This window comes from Amblyomma americanum, chromosome 2 (assembly GCF_052857255.1).
Source record: "Amblyomma americanum isolate KBUSLIRL-KWMA chromosome 2, ASM5285725v1, whole genome shotgun sequence".
Classification (NCBI taxonomy): Eukaryota; Metazoa; Arthropoda; class Arachnida; order Ixodida; family Ixodidae; genus Amblyomma; species Amblyomma americanum.
Window position 1 is genome coordinate 5,330,479 of NC_135498.1, and position 20,927 is coordinate 5,351,405.

Here is a 20,927-nt window from a genome sequence, read left to right on the forward strand (position 1 = left end):
TGTCTACGATGAAGCAGCCGTTGCGATCCTGGCCCACCAGGTCATCGTTCAAAGACTCCAGCCACTTGGCAAAAAGTTTGCAGGTCATTCATGCTCTTTGATTGGACCTGTAGGTCACCGGAAATGAAGGCATGTTCTGCAAGCATCGCAGAGACTTCCTTTTTCCGCCAGGTCTCTTCTGCATTTTAGCTGGAATGTCAGCCTTGTTCTTCAAAATGGTGCTCAGCGTGTTTCTCAGAAACATGTGTGCAGCATCGACTTCGGATTTCTTCTCACTGCGTTCAACTCGCTTGGTAATTTCCAGTTTCATGGAAAAGGAGAGGTTCTGCTTTTGGCTGCTGCCATTGTGCGCACACAGAGAGAACAAAAACCATGCAAAATTGTCGATGGCAGCACGATGCACCGTACGTGCAAACTGTGTGAAAACATGGGCACAACTGGCGTAATGCGGTAAAAATGGATATTCTGGTTGGCAGGGTACACGCCCACCACCGACATCATGAAAAGTCTGCATCATCATTGGCTTGCACACATGACGTAGCAGCATAGCACCAATAGCACCCACAGCTCCATGCGGAAACGCTAACCTCTGGAAATGTGCCGAGGGAAAGCCAGTTCCTTGAGTCGACCGGAATTGTCCAAAGTTTGACGGAACCTGTGTGGAAGCTAACCCTTGAAGATGAGTTGAGGGAAAGCCAGCTTCATGAGTCGCCCGGTGCTGCCCGAAGTTCGATCTACTGCATGTGACAGCTAATTTTTGCACAACATAGTCATACATTTTCCTATAAATTTACACTGTAGCTTTATGGTGCTCCGAAATTATTTGCGATAAAGGATAATTCGATCTAATCAAGTTCGATATAATCAGGCTTGACTATGCAATGCCGTCACATGCCCGTCGAGCCTGGGTGTAAGACTGCTCATAAAATGCTTCTAACTGCACAACAAGATTGCACCCGTCAACCAAATCTACCACTTTAAACAGAATCTTGCTCCATTTCAACTGCACATAGCAGTTTCAAGGGCAGCACTTAAGTAGTAATGACACGAGACAGGACATACAAGACGCTTAAGCATGCTCCAGTGGATTGTGCGTCTCCTGTCCTTTCTTATTCTTGTCTAGGCTGCTCTTGTTTGTTGGTATGTACCACTGAATCTGGCATGTAACAGCCAGCCTCACTTGAGGCCCGATTTCTTTGTGCGTCCTCACCTTGAGTAGCTTGTCGGACTTGACACGCTCTTTCTTGAGCTCCTCCTCGAGCTCCCTGGAGTTGTTCACGGCTTGTGCGCGCACCTCCACTTCACGCTGTGCTTCCAGCTGAAGCACCTGGCTCACGCAGGTTGCCATGGGAGCCAATGGGAGGGGGAGGGGGGGGGGGGACAAAAAAAAAAGGAAATAAAAGACGCATGCAAAATAATAACCTAGAATAAGGAGCCGAAATGAGGTGGAACCCGAAAAGAGCCATGCTCCAGCATATGTCATTCCAAGCTGGTCAACAAAGAAAAGTCAAGCCAACATCTCAGAACACCTATGCTGCATACAGGACTGGCAGACACACATACAAAACAAAATGAGGCGGCACGAATGGGAAATGGCTTCACATAATGCTGGCTCCTCAAAGACTGTGAGTTAAATTAATGGGCTTCTATGTGCAAAAGCAACACCACGGGCTATGAGGAGAATTTTAGTGGGGGTTTAAAATATAAATTTAGGCTACCTGAAATTCTTTGGCATGCACGCAAACCTTGCCACATGGGTGTTTCTGCATTTTGCCTCTATTGAAATGTCGCCAATATGCATTAAAAAAAAAAAAAGAGAAAGAAACTCAAGATGCACACTTTTGCACTTTAAGCCCATCAGTGAGGAGAACTAAGAGAAGTCGTTATACAGGTAGGTGACCCTGAGCAAGCATCAGAGAAAATGGAACAAATACAAGAAGGCACCACAGAATTGCAAGAGTAAACATTTTCAAAAATAGGCAGCTCTACTAGAGCGACTGCTCTCCGAGATGATAAAAATGTTGGCAATATGGCCATGTAAGAATACTGGAAGCACCACAGTTTGCACCGATCTACAATATGCAATAGCATAATATATATATACTTGCATCCATGAGGAGAATATAGTAGAGGTACACTATTACCTTCTGCGGTGCCCAGCAGGTATCAAAAATGTACAAAACTACAAGCTGCTCTTTCACTACTTAGGCATGCACTTTGACATCTACATACTTGCCATCAAATTATCAATGCATGCATACTGCTTTCCAAGTGCAGGAAGGCACACATACACAGATGTCACTGTACAAACCACACTGCTATAAGAGCTATAAAAATAGGCAGCAAGCAAGCAATACAACTTCCCTGCCACAATACGCCTACCCATCTCCCTCAATATCCCCCCTAGTATCAGTGGCCCTTAACATTACTTCTACTGATTGTGCTTCAGTTGAAAAATTCATCGGAGCTAATACATAGTTGTTTTTTACATGTCGTATACACTTACCTAATGAATCCACTCGCATAATGAACCCCCCCAATTCTGTTGTTGGGAATTTATTTTCTTTTTAAGCGGCTAGCTTTTAGTGCCACCCGCAGCGCAGACCTTGCCAAGAACTTGGCAGAACGCCAAGGCATTGTGCACCTTTGACAGAAGCACCGGCTGCGCTACTGTATGCTTAGAAAGCTGGCAAGCACTTCAGCACTGGAGAAGAGCATAGAAGTTTAAACCAGAACGCTCCTGTACACATCCTCTACACTGAAATACCATGAAGAAAAGAGGACCTTCAGACCCCCAAGCAATATGGCGAGCTCGAAATTGGGAGCAAAAATTCCTAACCCCTAATGATGGCTGGGCTTAAACATTCACATTACATACTCAAAACCGCACTGTGAGTTTTTTTAACCTAGCATAAAAAATGCACACCTGACCTGCAGAGCTGGTGTTCAGCATGTTCGCTTTATCTCACTGCGATCGACCTTCGCTTTATCTCACTGCACTGCACCATGATACAGCGAACACCTTTTGAAGTGAACGATGCTAAACACCGGCGACACGAACGCATCTGCCTGCGTGCTTTTGTTGATGATGGACGGACGGACAGGCGGGAAGGCGGACGTATATGAAATTTCGGCTCTCCCCAAAAATCTGTTGAAACTTTTTTTCCATGTAATAAAGCTTCCTGCCAAACTGATGTCAACTTTTCTGGAAAAAAAAGTGGGTTCATTAAGCAAGTATATACAGTATTAAGCTCAAGCTTGATTGCAACCACCTGAGGTTCTTAAGGTCTGCTGAAAATTACAATGACAACAAAATGAGCACAAACAGCAGACTCGCATTTCACTCAATGAAGTAATTGTCAACTAGAGCACTGCACAGACCTAACCTTACTGAAACGGGCCCAGCACAACTTGCGGAGTGGCCTCTGGCTGGACCCAGGCTTTCCAGTTTACCCCAACTTAGCCTGGACTATGGGCTTGCCAGGGCCAGGTTAAGACACATTCCTTCAAAGCAGTGGTGTGTGCCCCCAGCCTCCAAAAAGCTTTCTTGTGAAAGTTCTAAAGCTTCCTGGTGTAAATTTCAAGCAGTGTTGTTCACTTACTTTAGCTTCACATTTTATTTTCTTGGAGCACATATTTAACTCATGAATCTAAATCTGCAATCTTTCCTGTTATAGTGGTTTAAACGAGTGCTGATAAACCTCTCCACTGAATGCGCTGAATGTGCTGAAGTCACACAAATGACAATTGACAGCAACTTTCTGGATGTTCCAAGAATTCATTTCAAAGCACTGCCATATCCCTTTAGGGCATGCCAAGAATTCAGATGGATATAATCCCACTCGTCTTAGCGTTGAAGGTTCCGACAGGGTGTACCTGCACAAATATGATTCCAACACTTTATGCGGTTTGAGACAAAGTCAGTAGTAGGTTAACTATGCACTTTTTTTGGTTTATTCTCTTCACAATATACAGCAGAACCCCAATTATGTGTCCATTGTTCAAGCGATGACCTGCATTTTACAACGAATCAGTGTGGGCCTTGTGAATCTCTCATAGTGATAATGCATTAAAAATCTGGATTATGCGATGGGAAATTATACACGTCCCACTTCATACGACTGGTGGAAACGATCCAAAATGAAATAGGCTGGCCAAGCACTTATTGGCAGATGTCACAGTTCTGCTGATGGCTTGGAGTCTGCAAGGTATCGAGGCGAGGAGGCGCTCGCTTGGCCAAATTTTCCACTCGTTTTGCTGACGAAGGCGTTACGGAGATCAGTTGTAAGTTTCATTCATGTAAATTTATTGTGTTGTGGATAACAAGGTTAGACTTTACTATGATCAGCAGTGGCTAGTTCAAAAGCACTTTCTACAGCAGCCTCTGCGGAGCATGTTATGCCTAGCAACACTGAGCAAGCGGAGCACTGTCACATGGCAGACTGCCCATTGCTGCAGGAAGAGCACCGCCGGTGTGGCTGCACTCCAGTCCTGCATTTGCGCTGCATATGAACATTTTGATATTTTTTTTTTTCTGCTCCTACCCATGCTAGTACGACGTGTCACAAAACATCTCCGAAGAGTCGAAGCAGATGTATTTCTGGCATGTTGTCTAATCATCCGTTTTCGGGGCGCATGTAACACCTCCCTAATACGGAGTGACAGCAGTGCATGCGCATCGTTGACGCCAAAAGGCCTCCTGACGGCACAGTCTCAGTACTGATTCTCACAGAACGAAAACAGGGGAACTTTTATAACATGTGAGAAAAGAAATATAAGTCATTTCAACAGCCAGAGCAGTGGGTGTGTTTATTATGTGAGTGCATCAATAGTGCCAAATTTCCAGTATATACGATGCCCGGAATATACGACGGTTTAGCGCAGTTCTGTGAAAGTAATAATTGAGGTTCTACTGTAAATATTCTAAAAACCTTCCCAAACGACCGGAATAAAAGCCACAATTGCAATGATGTAGCATCCACTCCACCACGACTTCAATCGGCATCGTACTCCGTGCACCCTAAAGCTGCTAGGATAGTGGAAGCTATGTGCATACTGGACCAATCACCTTTTGTCACCTAACCCAGCTGTCTGGGCTAACTGTACTGGACCAGATCAGGCAAGACTTGTGTAAGGTGATGCAAGATTGTAATAAGGGAGTAATTACTCATTGGCATCCACCCAAGCGCAGCCATACGGCTACTCCACCTTGGGGTTTCCCTTAAACATTTGACCATGATGTAGGATGATTTTCAATAGAGTGGGACCCAGCTCGCATAAGACAAGCAGTCGGCAAACCCAGTCCATACCTCAAAAAGTGGGTCTGTGTAGTGCTCTGCAGTCAACTACCATATCAGCCAGTATTGTGAAGGAACTTGTAAAGTTCAACGGCATCACAACATAAATCTCTCAAAGCTGCTACTCCAGACTTGCTTCATCACAGGAGATGTTTTGTTAGCAGGTTGTGTGGAGTTCTGTTTGAAATTTCAGAAAACCTGAGCCTTTTCTGTGTTCATAAAAAAAAAGTTCAACATTTCACAAAAGCATGCCATGCGCAGCCAAGCTGGCAAGAAAAAGAGCAAAAATTTTCAAATTCAGGCAAAAATTCTCCAGGAAAGTATATAAACCACAGCACTAGGTCATACATATGTGGCAAGCAGAAGGCAGCATCACTACTAGACAAAAATAAAATAATAAAACATCATAACCAAAGCTGTGGCATAGAGGAGCTGCCACAGAGACAGGGTAGATGTCAAGAGGGTTGAAAGGTAGTAGACAAGAGACAAGGGGGTCGCAGATACGAGGCACAAATGAGGCTGGACATCAGTATACCAGAAAGGACTCCTGAACAAGCCAGGAGACTGTTAAAGGCTAGTTCACAGATCCACTAAAAACAAGATCAGCACAATTAAACAGGGGTAACACGAAATGCTCAAACGAGAAAAGACCAAATTAGTACACACGAGTGTAGCCAGTTCAGATGCTATTCTTATACATGAACATACGAGCCTATAAAACTTTGAGCCCATACAGCATTACAATAATACCTCATGTAGCTAACACAAGTTGTAATTGTCCTGGGCAGTGTGTGCTTTATTCATGCCTAATGCACGGTGGCATTTATTTTGCATCCATACCATGCTCTCACTGTCCTATGTCATGCATGCAAATCCCTTTTACTTTTCCGCATGAATGTCAATTTCACATATATAGTGAATCATGCTAAAGGCGTGAAGCTGTTAGCGATTTCTTGCGTAAGGAAAGCGACTACCCAGCTGTGGGCAGCAACAACTTCACAAGACAAAACAGATTCTAGAGCATACCTTGCATTTCATGGTCAGCTCCCGACACTCGTCAGCCTTCGACACACACTTGGCTTCAAGATCTTTAGTTGACTGCAAAACGAAAGAGAAACAGGGACAGAAGGCAGCCCCTACAGTGAGAACACTGTCTCCTGCAATTTGGAAAAGGAACAAACACAAACCACGCAAAAGGGAGAAAGGGAACTTAAGCAATCCGTAGAGAAAGATGGCTTGCAGAATGTCTTTGAAAGCAGTACAACAAATTTTGAGCAATGCTGCATGCTTAGACACCTAGCAGAGGAGCAGTTGATGATGCAGCTTTGGAAAACAGCCGTACTCAAAATAACTTTTCATACACCACATCACGGTGCATTTGTTGGCGGAAAAAGCTGTGTTATCCTGCCAGGACAATATGCCATTATCCTGGCAGAAATGTGGTACCGAAGCCAGGAACAAGACACCCTAGCTCTTCTGCGGCAACATGGAGTGACAGAAGAGAGCTACATAAGAACACTTTTGCTCGCTGCACAATGCTTCTGTCATGGCCAACGTCAGCACCAGTTAAGCACAAATGCATAGTTAGACAAATGCTGCAATTGTGACGCCTGGAGCTACATGCACAACAGTTGTAGCGGGAGCATCTGCCATGTGTCTAAAACACATGTGGCATTGATTGCTGATTCCACCGCTTATGCAATACCCCAACGAGGGGTCTTTAAGAAAATGAAATGAAATGAGGCAGTAGTGGTATACAGTAGCATTTGCTAAAACATGCTATTGCGTTCTGATGACATGTCAGGCACTGTGCACGAGAAATGACACCAGTAGCGCGCAATATGAGAAGACTGCATATGGATAAATGATTTAAAGACGTCACAAAAGTTGAAACACGGTGATGAGAGTGTGAAGTGTGGAAAGAGCTGGAAATACAGGCACAAGTGGCCAAGAATGAAGCATAACGGTAGCGAATCGCAAGATAAGAGGAGAGCCAAACACAAGAATGGCATGCAAAGAATTCTAATGAAAGGAACGTGAACCATGGGAAGAGGCACAGTGCAAGATAAAATGCGAGGTCAAGTAGTGATGACAGGAAGGTGGCACACACAGCAGTGAGAACAGCAGTAAAGCAGCTATCACACCGTGTCCTCACGGTACACAGTCGGAGGGGCCTACTAACCGTTCCTTTTATTTTTCTATTTTCTATCCTTGTGTGTTTGACACACTTATTTTGGATAATGCTAGCTTCAGTGACAGCACAGCCGCCAAGGCTAATGTGGGAAATGTATGCCCACTGTATCACTGCTGTAAAACATTGGGAAAAAAAAATCGTTTGTGGAACAGAAATAAGATTCAATTCCGTTGATTACCCTTGGCGTTGCCGCAAATATACACACAAGTCATGACCCCTTTGCATCAAGCAGTAGCTCATGTCAGCGACCCTTGTGTTGGCTGTGGTTCCTTGCGGGAGTTGAAAATGTATTTAGCCATAGCACTGGTGTAATTTCAATAAGGCCACCCATTTGTAGAAATATGCAGGCACAATCCACATAGCATTCTCACCACTGCCATTATGGTCCAGGCCCTCGTGGATAATACTGCCTTTACATGAACCTAACGAGTTTTTTTTCGTTAGTTCACCGCTTAAAGAACGCATCTTGTGTTATATTTGGAATCAAAATGCAAATATAACGTTTTTTTTTTTCTTGCTGCTGAAGATAGCTACAGCGACCTTCACTACACGACTGGGCAGCTGGTAGGAAAAGCCAACTTTTTGCAGTGCAGCGCGCAAGGGCATAGTTGAGGGTGGCTATAAACATCGAACATGGCAGCGCGGGCCGCTGAGAAAGGGAAGACACTGCAAGAGTTGAGTGGAGTAGGGAAAGAAGGGAGAACGGGCACAGGACCGGGCAGCACGAAATGACGATGGTGACCACTGCTGGGCGGGAGACTGTGAGCGTTAACACATCGAAGGCTTTGCTGAGCTTGATGTCACGCTTATTTCTGCAGTGTTGCCTCCAAATTTTTGCGTGCCATCACTGTTTTTTCCGTGCCCTTGGCTGTAGTTAGCTTGAACCGGCTGAAATCTCGTTATAATCATTTTTTTTAGCGCAATGTCAAACTCCCCATCACATTATATACATGCAAATACAGTGCTATCCTTTTGGTTTCTCCTTATGATGTAATGCAATGACCCCATTTATGTCAGAAGAAGTCCTGTACACACCAATCATTGGCAAAAAAAAAAAAGAGCTGTAAAAGCCTGCAAAATGAGTAACTCTTACCCAGCTAATTTGCTTACATATCCCCCTTTCTCTCATTTTTTCAGACCATTCTTTGATTGTGTACATTACCATTCCTATCCATTGCATTTCTGTGCTCGCACTCTGACTGTAAAAACATTCCTTCAGATCAAAAGGTGCCATTTTGAACGCACAAGCAATGCGGAGCTACACTGGCTTGTGCATGGTTGCATGTCAAGCCAATACTTGCGTCAAACCAGCTCACTCTTAAAAATTACTGCTCATATTCATCCAGAAGTGAAACCATAATCTCGGTGACGAGGGCATAAAGAAGGTTATAATTAGACTAACTAAGGGGTCCTTATTGAAATGTGTTTCTGCAAATTGCCAGTTTTTATAAGATGGCTTCAGCTGTACACACCTACCAGCTACACTATGGAGATGCTAGCCTTTTAAGCACACATTGAATTTAACTTGTCATTCAGATGTTGCTTGGGGCACAACAAGCATGAAAAGTCGGGTTTTCCCAGAAGACAGAGAGCAGCCACATAATCTACGTTCCACTCATACTTTTGTGTAATTAAATTCCTTTGTACCGTCTTGCAAAATAAAAGCGCTTATGAAAGGAGCACAAAAAAAACTGAGGTTAGAAGGCTGACACTCAGCAAGCAATGAGAAAGAAGAGTGGAGAACTCGAAAGAAGCCGTGCACAGCAAAGGCAGGCAAAATGAAGTGCTACCTACAACACAACTTTCTCTCAGCATCTGAACACGTTCCTCCAGCTTTGCCTTTTCAGTCTGCAAAAGGGTGTGTGAGAGTAAAGGAGAGCACATGGTTCCCCAAACATAAGGATAATGGAAATGCGAAAACAATGATCAAGCCATAAATTAACGAAAAGCTGGTTGGGGCAAACACACGCAGCCATTAACTCTTTCTTTACGGCGGGAAAACAGGCAATTTCAGGGTGGTGCGTGCAAAATATTTGCTCACCCATAAATTTAAAAAATTTGCCTCATTGCAGCACATCACAGCACCTAACAAAAACAGGATATGTATTGCTTACGAAAAAAAATTAATTGGCAAAACATGAGATACTCACACAAAAACAAAAATATTAACTATACTCAGTCAGAAAATAGGAGAATAAAAAATCTGGAATATATATGTTTTATGCGTTACTAAGTCAGAAATAAGTATTTGAAGCTGCAGAACTGTTCAATTTAAACTTTTTTAGCAATAAAAAAAAAAGAAAAATTAGGAGGACGCTTAAGCTGTGCCTTAAGAGTAGACAAGATAGCATCTTTTCCTTCTTTTCTGATGCTTAATTAGCATATTCATATCTGGTTTTAATCTTTTTAGTTACTATAACATCAGTACACATCTGCAACACACTTTACATTCATATACACCACAACACATTCACTTGGTGACCCTCCAACATGCTTGAACCAACGACCATTTGTGACATATGCGATGTGTTCCAGCATGGCACGCAGATGTCCTGGGTTCAAACCCCAATGCTGACGAATTTGCTTTTTCCATTGAAACTTCTTGGAATATTTCTATCATGTTTCTGAGGCCTTCCTGTCAATCCTAGATCAGTGACGGCTTTTCGACCAAATGAGCTGTACATATACGCTATCGCAATAAAAAAAATTCTAAGGACAATTACGACACTTCCTAAAGCAAAATTTGAAAGCTGGTATGCCAGCTTTGGTGGTGCGAACGGCAGGGTCATCAAGGCACCACCCAGCCTCTGACGCTATCTATGAGCGAGCGGCAGTACTCTCGTTCCCTCGGTTACACCGACGGCGGCAATGGCGATGGAGGCGTGGCTCAACCCCCAAATTGGGCGCTCAAGCGCTCCATACTAAAAATCAATTGCTCGTGTGAAATGCTACAGGCTTTCGCAGTGCAGTGCCATGCTAAGAGTGACCCTAGGCAGTAATGACAAAACTTGATTCACTATAGAATCGTTTAGAATATGCCCAATACCTTCAAAGAAGCTTGGAAAGCATTGAATCACCTCGTCAATAACAAAAACTTAACTTACAGACAGGCACCTGTCGATAACCCAGGATTAGCAAAGCAGCCATCTCTGTTCAAACTAAAATCATAGGAATGGTTGTCACCTTTTCACACAAAGCTGTCACTTGTGTCTACAATGTCAAGTGACAATGCTGCGGAATCGCGAGAACGCCGCCACTGCTGAGCAAGGCCGGTGTGAGATGAGGACACCACCTTGGACGCCATGCTCACCATGATCGCTACGCCTTGACAAGTTTTGTGAGAAGCTTACAAATATTTCCTCATATGGCTGATGAAAAAAAACCAACTCAGAACTGAAGCACAGTTCTTTTCTAATATACTGGATGGTTTTACCCGTCCAAAAGTGGCCCAGATCGTGCAGAACGGGTCATTTTGCACCACTGTTAAAACTGAAAAATTTGAATAGGCACGGTAAAGAAAGAGTTCAGACATATGCCATTAGAGGTTGTGTAGACATGATATTCTATAAAAATATAAAACAACTAAACTGGAGAACTAGGTGAACTCACTATCTCCCTCCCCAAACAGAATTTCATTTCTGACTGGCCTTCCCTATCAACTGACACACTTTGTAAAGGTAGACTAAAGCATATTAACACAAAAGTAATGAAAGACCCAATACAAATGATCAAACCTTTGCCAATTCGTGTTCGCAAAATTCAATTGCTCTTGATAATTGCAGATGATGGATGATGCAGTGGTCAGGCCAAACAAGTCCTTCTACAAATCATACCATTAGTGCAACAAGCACTCACACAAAGCAGTCAGCTATGCTTTGAAGGTCTGGGCTTAATCTCGGTGCATTACCCACCTCCTCACTCTTGCTCTTGCCACCGAGTTATTACTCTCCAGTTTTCACATACAATTCAAGCTCAGTCCACCTTTAAGTCCCCAAAAAGCAGTTGTGGTAACATTAACTACAGCTGCTAGGCAGCCCCATGGGAACAAGGCTTCAATCCCAAGGCTGTGCCCGCCGACAAACTAGACACATGACGGCCACTAAAAATTCACCTCATGGGTGAGCTTGACTGATGCGGCCTCCTTCTCAGCAATGGCCAGTGATGACTCCAGCTGTGCCACCCGAACCCTGAGCTCTTCGGCCTGTTTCTGCAGCTCTGCCATCTCCTCCTGGAGGCGATCACGGTGCTCGCGTGTCAGGCGTTCACTCTCCTCCAAGCGCTTGGCCTCCCGCTTGGCCATCCGGCCGTCCAACTGGCACTCGGACAGCTCCTCTTCCTTCTGTAACACAAACATCAGCAGCACCAGAGGTGCGGAGTGTAAGTGCTTGATTGGTTCATGGTTGCCAGAATGAGCTAGTTTGCTAGCAACTGCATACATACTGTATTTATTCGATTCTAAGCGCCCTCTTTCTTTTAACATGATAGCGTTAAGAAGCCCGAGTCCCAAAAAATCTGGCATCGCGCCGGCGTTGTCAGCGTTGCCATCGTTGACCGTGAGCGAAAAATCCTCGAAAAATCCCCAGAGAAGCAGCTTAGGAGGCAGGTGGGCCACCTCGGCCACATAACCTTGTGGCGTCATCGCAACCTGCCCACCAGAGTGTGAGAAAATTGTGTACGTTGGCACGTGGTACTTAAATTAATGATTGCTCGTGAGAGGATGCTCAGGAAGAGCAACCTGGGTCGCATAAACCCCACCGGAGGCAGCACCTGCCATTGCGGGGCAGTGGTGGATTGCTTAACTGCTGCACCACTGTGCCAGGAGTGGGGAGTGGTATGATCTATGAATGTTAAGTACAATCTATGAATGTTAAGTAGAGAATGACCAATTCAGCATATGTGGGCATTAACCCATTAAAGCTATCGCATCGAACCCTTAAGATGACGCTTAAGTGTCCCCCCCAATTTTTTTTCTCACGATCGTGATGTCCAGAGTAGGAGGGGCTGCTTAGATTAAAACAAAATCTAAAATTCCACCCTGCCCCCTCCCCCTTTTCAAGGCAATATCTCGAAGTGAGAGGTGGGTGTGAAAAATAACATTCAGTGCAACCCACTTGAGTTCGTCACGCCACTAGAGCTGCTGCTCTCTGTACTGAAAAGCAGATCATCCTACGATCTATCGAGTTGGTTTGTAATTGAACACTTCTGAAATGACTTGGTCACAACGTCGACTTGGGCCCACATCCATGCGTCCGAAATCTGCAAACTTCTTATAAGCTTCTTACGACCCGTGAACTTCTTACCGCAGCACCATTGAAAATCTGGTCCTAATGCTTCCAGCATCTCATGACGCAGGCTCGGTCCACACACAATTCCGCAGCGGCGCTGCGGTTTCTGTTGTCTTCAGCAAATATGATTACTGTTCTCCTGAACATCAAAGTGTAGGCAACGCTCTTCTAACTCGTGCAGACTTCCATAAAGGCTGTCAAACAAATGACACTAAACAAAGCAACAGCATGGCCATGAAACCCAATACAGTGAAAGCTCGTTAATTCGAACCTCGATAATACGAATTTTCGGATAATTCAAACTACACTACTTGGTTCGGCCAAGCTCCATAGAGATGTGTGTATAAAAAAGTCCATTAATTCAAAAACGAGTCGGTTCCGCTACCGATAATTCGAACTACGTGCTGCCACGTCAGGGTGGCTTGGCACACAGCACGTGGCCAAAAAAAAAAAAAAATCACCCCCGCATAGTTAGAGGCTGCGCACGTCCTAAACGGGGACAGATGATGGAATCAGATAAAACCGTGGAAGAGTGGGCAAAGCCTAAATGGCGCCATCCCCGGCGCAGCTGCCGGCGGCGCCAGAGGATAGGGGTGGGTGGCCGCGGTGGCGGCCGCCTACCCTCTTTACTGCGTAGCCTCCAAAACTCTCAAATAACTACTCATTAATTTGAGCCCTGTTAATTCGAAAATACGGATAAGTACTCTCGGCGCGGTCCCAGCCAACGCCCATGAAAGGCTATGACTTCGAACAGGCGCTACAAATTACGTGCGAAAACCTTTTTTTTTTCTTTGCGAGTGTCGTCCATCCTTCCACCCATCAGTCGCCACCAGAAACACGCTGTCAACCGCAATCATGACGCTGCCTTTTAGCATCGTTCGCTGCAAAAGGCGTTTGCTGCTATCGCGCGTTCCAATGATTGAGTGTGGCAGTAGATGGGGTCCGCCCCAATCACCCATGGCACAATAAGGCGAACTACTGAAAACGAGGCTTGCGCAACCGGACAAGCGCTGGCACTCTGCCAAATTCGCTCCCCCCCCATGATAGAGCTAACGTCAAAAGGTAAACCCACCGTGACGTTATCGCTGCGCAGCATCTTGGCATCTTGGCCGCTGCCAAGAAATGTGTTATGTTAACGACTGACTTTTTTTTTTAATTCTTAGGCAAAAATCAGGGGTCGGTGGGTTCATTATGTGAGTGGGTTCGTTACTCGAGTAAATACGGCTGTATTTACTCGCATAATGAACCCGCCCCCCACTTTTGTCGGCCAGAATTTACTTTTTTTGTTTTCCAGCCTAGTGAGTTCCTCAATTTTCGCTGCCGTCTGCAGCGCAGACCTTGGCAGCGCACCAAGATGCTGCCAAGATGAGATAAAGATTTTGGGCAAAAGCAAAGATACTAGGGTAAACTACTGGAGGCATTTCATATAAGGAAGAGAGGCGTATATTGTGTTAGCGATACGCCTGTGAATCTATACAAATCGAAGATGGCCTATCTTGAACGGTTCTGTTTATAGTGGTGTGTGTGACCTGGTATCTGCACGTGATCTGGTTTTTTTCCTTATATTTGCTGAGCTGCCAGTAAATAAAGTTAGATGAAGTTTAGCGCTAGTCCTGTGTGCCCCTTTCTTGTGTTCGTCTTGGTTGCGCTATAGTTCTTTTGTTACAAAATGCACCATCTAGCCCAACAAAATGTTCTTCTAAACCATCTTTCAAAAGCTCAGGGCCCTTTTGTATGTGACTTCTTGTCATCTTCTCAGCTAGATGCCTTTGTCTCCATCATCATTGCGTCAACGTGCCGGTCAAGATACATTTCCTTTTGCCTTCGGAAGGACATCATACCTACGAAAGTGAGTGCACTTTTTGGTTACTTGCAGCCTCCGTTAGGTCTTCTGAAGCGGTTGTGCAGATTTTTGAAAGATCAGCTGTGGCGACAGATTAGAAGGTGCGAAAACTATGTGCGCACAATATGCTACAGCATGGATCCGAGATGGCTAGCAGAGAGCAAGCACCAAGCAATTCGCCGCCTGATTGGAAGAATGACGGAGTTTTGGTGGGCCCACACACTCAACCAAGTGATGCGGACTGCTGCGACGAAGAGCAAGACGCAGGCAAAGACTCCGGTGACTATTGTGGGGGAAGTTGAACTTCCTAGTGAAGTAAACCAAGTTTTGAGCAAAGGACCGATGTTTAGCCATGAGCCGCATGTTGAAGCACATGAGTTTCTGGCCTTGAATAGGCGTATAGCAGGAAAGACTTCTGAAGAAAACAAGGCAAGATGCCTACTGGTTGGAGTGGATGCGTTAACAAGATCGACGTGCAACAGTGGCAGAAGGGCTAACAAGCATACCATGACGAAAATAGTGTCCTACTTCAGGGAAAACAACCTCCAGCTTCTCCAAGCCGACAAGGAAGGCGGATCTGTGGTGTTCACCGAGGAAGAGTTTGGTGTCAGAGCCGGTGAAGCTATTGCCAAGAACTTTGTTCCGGTGAAAGCCAGCGCCGTGAGATTGAAAGGCAAGGCAGCCCAGGTGTGCAAGGACTTAAAATTGGACAGACTAGCGAGTAGCATCACGAACAGTAAAAGGAATGCGCTTACAGTGTTTTTTACCACGAAAATGCATAAACCGTCAGTGCCTTTTAGATCTGTGGTTAGCGAGACGGACACTTGGCAGCTTAATCTAAGCAGATACCTGCAATAGCACCTAAGTCATCTATCTGTATCTGATCCTTTTCATACTAAGAGTTCAAAAGATGTTATTAGTTTTCTAGAAGGAAATGCTTCCATTGGTGATGTGTTTTCTGTCGATGTTGAAGATTTATTTTATTCTGTGCCCCACAGTGAGTTGTTTGTGGCTGTAAGAGTTGCTATAGAAGAGAGCGGTGCTGTTCAGTGTCAGAACTCCTCAGGGGTTTCAATAGATAATTTTATGAGGATACTTGAATTTTACCTCAGCGTGATGTTTGTCTCTTACGGCAGAAAATTTTATCGCCAAAGACAAGGGATCTGCATTAAATCCTGTGTAGCGCCTGTACTTACTAATATTTTTCTAACATCTATTGACCGCGCCCTTGAACTAAGTTAAACGGGGAAGGGAGTTCTGAAAGTTTTTAGGTATGTTGAAGACTTCCTGGTAGTTTTTAAAAAACAGAATGAGTAGACGTACACAGATGCTGTGAGCACTGTGTTAGATACCTTTAAAGATATGGAAGGGGGACTGAGGTTCACGCATGAGCTGCCTGTGCGAGGTTCTTTACAGTTTTTAGACAAACATCACTGTGGGTATATGTCATGCATGTTGGCAATACGCACAGCGAGCACAGAAGCAGCTAACACCGTATGCTTCGGCTCAGTCGAAAACTGTGAAACGTGCCATTGCCAAGCTTTGCCTTGAATCGGCTCTCATGAAATCGTGCTGTCATACTATGCAACGGAGCTATGACACGCAGGTTGACAGATTACTTTCGGCAGGGTTCCCAGGCACTGTCATCACAGCGGTTGCTGAAGCCCTCTTACAGAAAATAAAAACCATCAAGTTGCAGCAGCCATGTGTCAGCAGAGAAACGGCTGTCAAACCGGAGGTTGTGCCATATGTGCACAAGGTAGCCCACCACATGAAAAAAGTGGCTAACAAACATGGTGTGCCGGTTGCCTTCTCGGCCCCACGCAAGATGGCACAGCTCTGCGCGAATTGCGAGCAAAGACAAGGGTGGTTGCCGCGTCGGACATGTAAAGAAGTTCACGGATTGCTGCATCGGGGTGGTATATCAGATACCGCTGTCATGCGGGAAGGTCTATGTGGGCCAAACAGGGTGGTGCATAAATGAAAGGGCAGGTGAGCGCGGGCGCTCACTGAAAGACCTAAGTGGTGCACATTTTCCTCAGCACTACTCTGAGTGTTCTGACTGCCCTCGAGCGGCAGAATATTTGCCGCAGGCTAGATGCCAGTTCTGCAAAAAGTGTCAACCATGGTTTCATGAGATAAAGATTTTGGGCAAAAGCAAAGATACTAGGCCAAGAGAACTACTGAAGGCATTTCATATAAGAAAGAAAGGCGTATATTGCGTTAGCGATACGTCTGAATCTATACAAATCGGAGATGGCATATCTTGAACGGTTCTGTTAATAGTGGTGTGTGTGACCTGGTATCTGCACGTGATCTGGTTTTTTCATTATATCTGCTGCGCTGCCAGTGAATAAAGTTAGATGAAGTTTAGCGCTAGTCCTGTGTGCCTCTTTCTTGTGTTCGTCTTGGTTGTGCTACAGTTCTTTTGTTACAAGATGCTGCCCCGCCACCGACATCACCACTTGTTTATCTTTTGAGAAGAGCTCCTGCCAAAGGGGTGGGGGGAAGCAAGGAGGGGGGAGGGGGGGGGGGGGGGGGGGGGGCAGCGCGCCAAGCTGCTGCCGCCGCCGGTAACATTTGTTTTGTTTTTTTATATATTTTGAGGAGAGATCCTGCAGAGGGGTGGGGGAAGAGGGAGAGGGGGGGGGGGGCGCTCTGTGAACTTGGCAGAGCACCAAGACGTTGTGCACTCTAAGCTAAAGCTTAAACATTCGCATTAGACACTCGTCACTGTCCTGTTTTTAACCTCGCAGTAGGAAACGCGCGCCTGACCTTGACCGCTGTTCAGCACGTCCGCGTTATCTCGCCGCCGGCTAGCGCAAAATTGCCAGATCTCGTCAAAATGAACGAACGCGTCTGACCGCGTGCATTTGTTGATGAGGGAAGGACGGATGGATATATATGAAATCTCGACCCTTCCAAAAAAATCTGTTGGAAATTTTTTTTCCCGCGTTATGAACCGTCCCTCCAAACTGATGTCAACTTTTCTGGAAAAAAATGGGTCCATTACGCGAGTAAATTCGGTAAATACTCGTTAATTCGAGCCCTGTTAATTTGTAAATACGGATAAGTACTGTCGGCGCAGCCCCAGCCAATGCCCATGAAAGGCTATAACTTCAGACGGGCACGACAAATTACTTGCGAAAAACTTTTTTTTTTCCTTTGCTAGTGTCGTCCATCCTTCCACCCATCAGTCGCCAACGGAAGCACACGGTCAGCCGCGATCATGATGCAAAAGGCGCTTGCTGCTATCGCGTGTTCCAATGATTGAGTGGCAGTAGACGGCGTCCGCCACAATTGCCCAGGGCACGATAAGGCGAACTACAGAAAACGAGGCTTGCGCAACCAACAAGCACTGGCACTCTGTCAAATTCGGTTCCCCCCACTATGATAGAGCTAACGTCAAAAGGTCGCTGCGCAGCATCTCGGCGCACTGCCAAGAAATGCATTGAGGACCGTGACGGTGCGAAACGGAGGGAAGCATTAACGACCGACGCTTTTTTTTTTCTTCCAAATTCTTGGGCAAAAATCGGGGGTCGGTGGGTGGGTTCATTATGCGAGTGGGTTCGTTACGCGAGTAAATACGGTACATATACCGTAATGCAAATGGTTCTTGTCAGTTTTTTCGAGGCCATTCGATAATTCGAACATCGGATAATTCTAACTTTTTTCCCGGTCCCGTGAAGTTCGAATTAACGAGCTTTTACTGTACCAACAATACCAGGACCATGTAACAATGGGATGATAGAGTTATCATTTGTAATATGCTTTCGGATGGTTTTTGACATTCTGTGCCGCCATCTGTTGTGCAGTGTCGTATCACTGCAACACAAAGGGCCGGAGCTCGTGCGACTCTGACAGCTCCGGCTCGACCACAGAGCGAGCAGGCATGCTTGGCAGCTTTGTTTCGCACTCTTCCCAGCAAAAAAAGAGGTGCTTACATTCGCACACAAACTTTTTTTTTTTCCAAATATTGTTATGAAAAGATTGATTGATTGATTGATTGATTGATTGATTGATTGATTGATTGATTGATTGATTGATTCAATTTTATTTCTCAACATTCATACAAGGCATGCTTGTGAAAACATCTGGATCCCTAGCTAAAAGCTGAGGAGGTGCTTAGGATCGCGAAAATATAGTATGTCAATGACCGTTCCTAAGATGTTCCCGGCTACTTGCATGGTATTGGGGAATGTTTCAGAAAATATTTCCCAAAAATGGCATCCGGTTGAAGAAACTGAAGCACCTGCTTGCAAAAACTGAAGCACCAGCTTGCAACTTGTAAGTCTTTTATCCTTAGTGTTGCATGCAACATCAGCTAAAAAGTTTAAAAAGTTTGGTTTATGGGGGTTTAACGTCCCAAAGTGACTCCGGCTATGAGGGACGCAGTTTAAAAAGTATAAAGCCTCACGTGTCCCTTAATGAAACCTCCACAGAATCGGTGATCACGCAGGCACAAGTATTACTTAATCACAACCATAACCATAATTCTAATCATTTGTATCTCGGAGATTAAAAAGGTTTCAATATTAACATTCTGCTAGAAACAGTGCAAAAAAAGATGGGAAGATGGAAGAAAAAGTGATACAACAGAGTGCCTGCATAGTGTCATCCCAGTTTCAAAAGGAAAGTTGTGTTGCACTAAAAGAAAACAAACACTGCTAGAAACATAGCTCCATTGCAGATGTTTCTTTATCGACACTCTGGAGGAAGTGCCGAAAACACAAGAGAAGTACAGGCTGCAACACTCACATGCACAATTATGCATGCGAGGTTTCAGAGATGTGTTTCCGCACCAAAAATTTTAGAACTTGTGCACTTAGTTCAAAGCATAACAAATATGCTCGCAACAAAGGTACCTCTATCATGCCATTTGTAATGTTGTTAGGCACTCTGCCCCTTTCTGACACTTCCAAATCTCAAATCTCAGCAGGTTCTAATTCATCAGGCTAGCTTACAACACTCCTCCTTACTCCGTAGTTAACCATATCTAGTTGAATATGCTCTTTTATTTTTCTATGCCAGTGAGCAAGAAACATTACTCTATAAAAATCGTTAAAAAATTGAAGAACTGGCCCAGTTAAAGAAGAATTAAAAGGTATAAAACCCCTTTTGTCTGTTTCTTCTGCTGTCTTCCCACCCCTGCAACGCAACATGCAGTTTCTGTAAGCTTTCAGGATGACAAAAGTCGGTATATCAGCCCCATACTACAGAGATAACTCTTCTTTCGTCTTTGTAGCATGGCAGGTCTTTACTTCTAGATCCAACAGTCTTTTACAACCACCCATATCATGTTCCAATGCAAACAGTGGTGAGAAAAAAGGGTGGCCCCACAACTACTGTGTGCACAGACTTTCATTTGAGTTTGTGGTGATGCCCCACAAAGCAGCAATGCTTGGCCATGACAACTGGAAGCATTCGCTTTCCACTACACACTTGTTCCCTGAAAATATCCTTTGCAGTTCAAGACTCTGAGGGCCAGTGTAGGTGGTGCCATCAGGTGACAGAGTTGGGCACTGTGGGATGAACGGGGAAGATGGAGGTGGCGCGAGGCTCGCCAGGAAGACACGTGCGTGGTGTGTGGTGGTTGGTGTGAGTAGGGAGAACTGTTGCAGCGGAGACACTGGGAAAATTTTCGTCCAAGCCGGTAGGGGTGCACAGTCCTTACCTTGCGCAGCTGCACCTGCAGCTCTGCACAGCGAGAGCGGCTGGTAGAGAGGAACTCGCGCGTCTTGGTCAGCTGGGCCTCCAGGGCCTTGCTGGACTGAAGCAGGGTCTGATGCTCAGCTTCCAGGGATGACCTGCAACAAGCAAGTCAGAATCATCAAGTAAGAACACTCAGCAGAGAAACACTGCTCTCTGGCACTGTGCAACTGTGCCACAAACACCTAGTGTATCACTGTAGAATTGTGCCCCAATTTGCAGGTGCTGGTCTCTACACTGGCTCTGAATCGGTGAATGGCCCTGTAGGGGCACTTTTATTTTTAATTTTTTTACGGAAGGAATAACTGTCCCCGCACATCTGATAGGTGTTTTACGGCACTAATTCTTACCACGAAGGATTTGACAAACATTGCTTTTAGCATGTGCACAGCCGCTGCGGTGCCACAGTGGTTATAGTGCTTGGCTGCTGACCTGAAAGATGCAGACTCAACCCGGCCACGGCAGTTCTAGAATTCTAGAAGCCCGTGTACTGTGCGATGTCAGTGCATGTTAAAGAACACCAGGTGGTCAAAATTATCTGGGGCCCTCCACTATGACATCCCTCACAGCATGAGTCCCTTTGGGACGTTAAACCCTAT

The 20,927-nt window shown here is 45.2% G+C and overlaps 1 protein-coding gene across 10 annotated transcripts in view; it reads right to left on the reverse strand.

Moving 5' to 3' along the window:
• Positions 1-20,927, reverse strand: part of LOC144120462 (citron Rho-interacting kinase-like) — a 140,301-nt gene that overhangs the window by 84,512 nt on the left and 34,862 nt on the right. For 6 of the 10 annotated variants that reach the window (XM_077652880.1, XM_077652876.1, XM_077652877.1 and 3 more), the window contains exons 17-21: positions 20,294-20,426; positions 11,603-11,830; positions 9,286-9,339; positions 6,324-6,395; positions 1,211-1,327 (exon numbers count right to left, since the gene is read on the reverse strand). In XM_077652880.1, coding sequence (XP_077509006.1) covers positions 1,211-1,327; positions 6,324-6,395; positions 9,286-9,339; positions 11,603-11,830; positions 20,294-20,426 — 604 coding nt within the window. The remainder of the gene's footprint in view (positions 1-1,210; positions 1,328-6,323; positions 6,396-9,285; positions 9,340-11,602; positions 11,831-20,293; positions 20,427-20,927) is intronic. The other 4 variants (XM_077652883.1, XM_077652881.1, XM_077652882.1 and 1 more) reach the window with 1 other exon arrangement.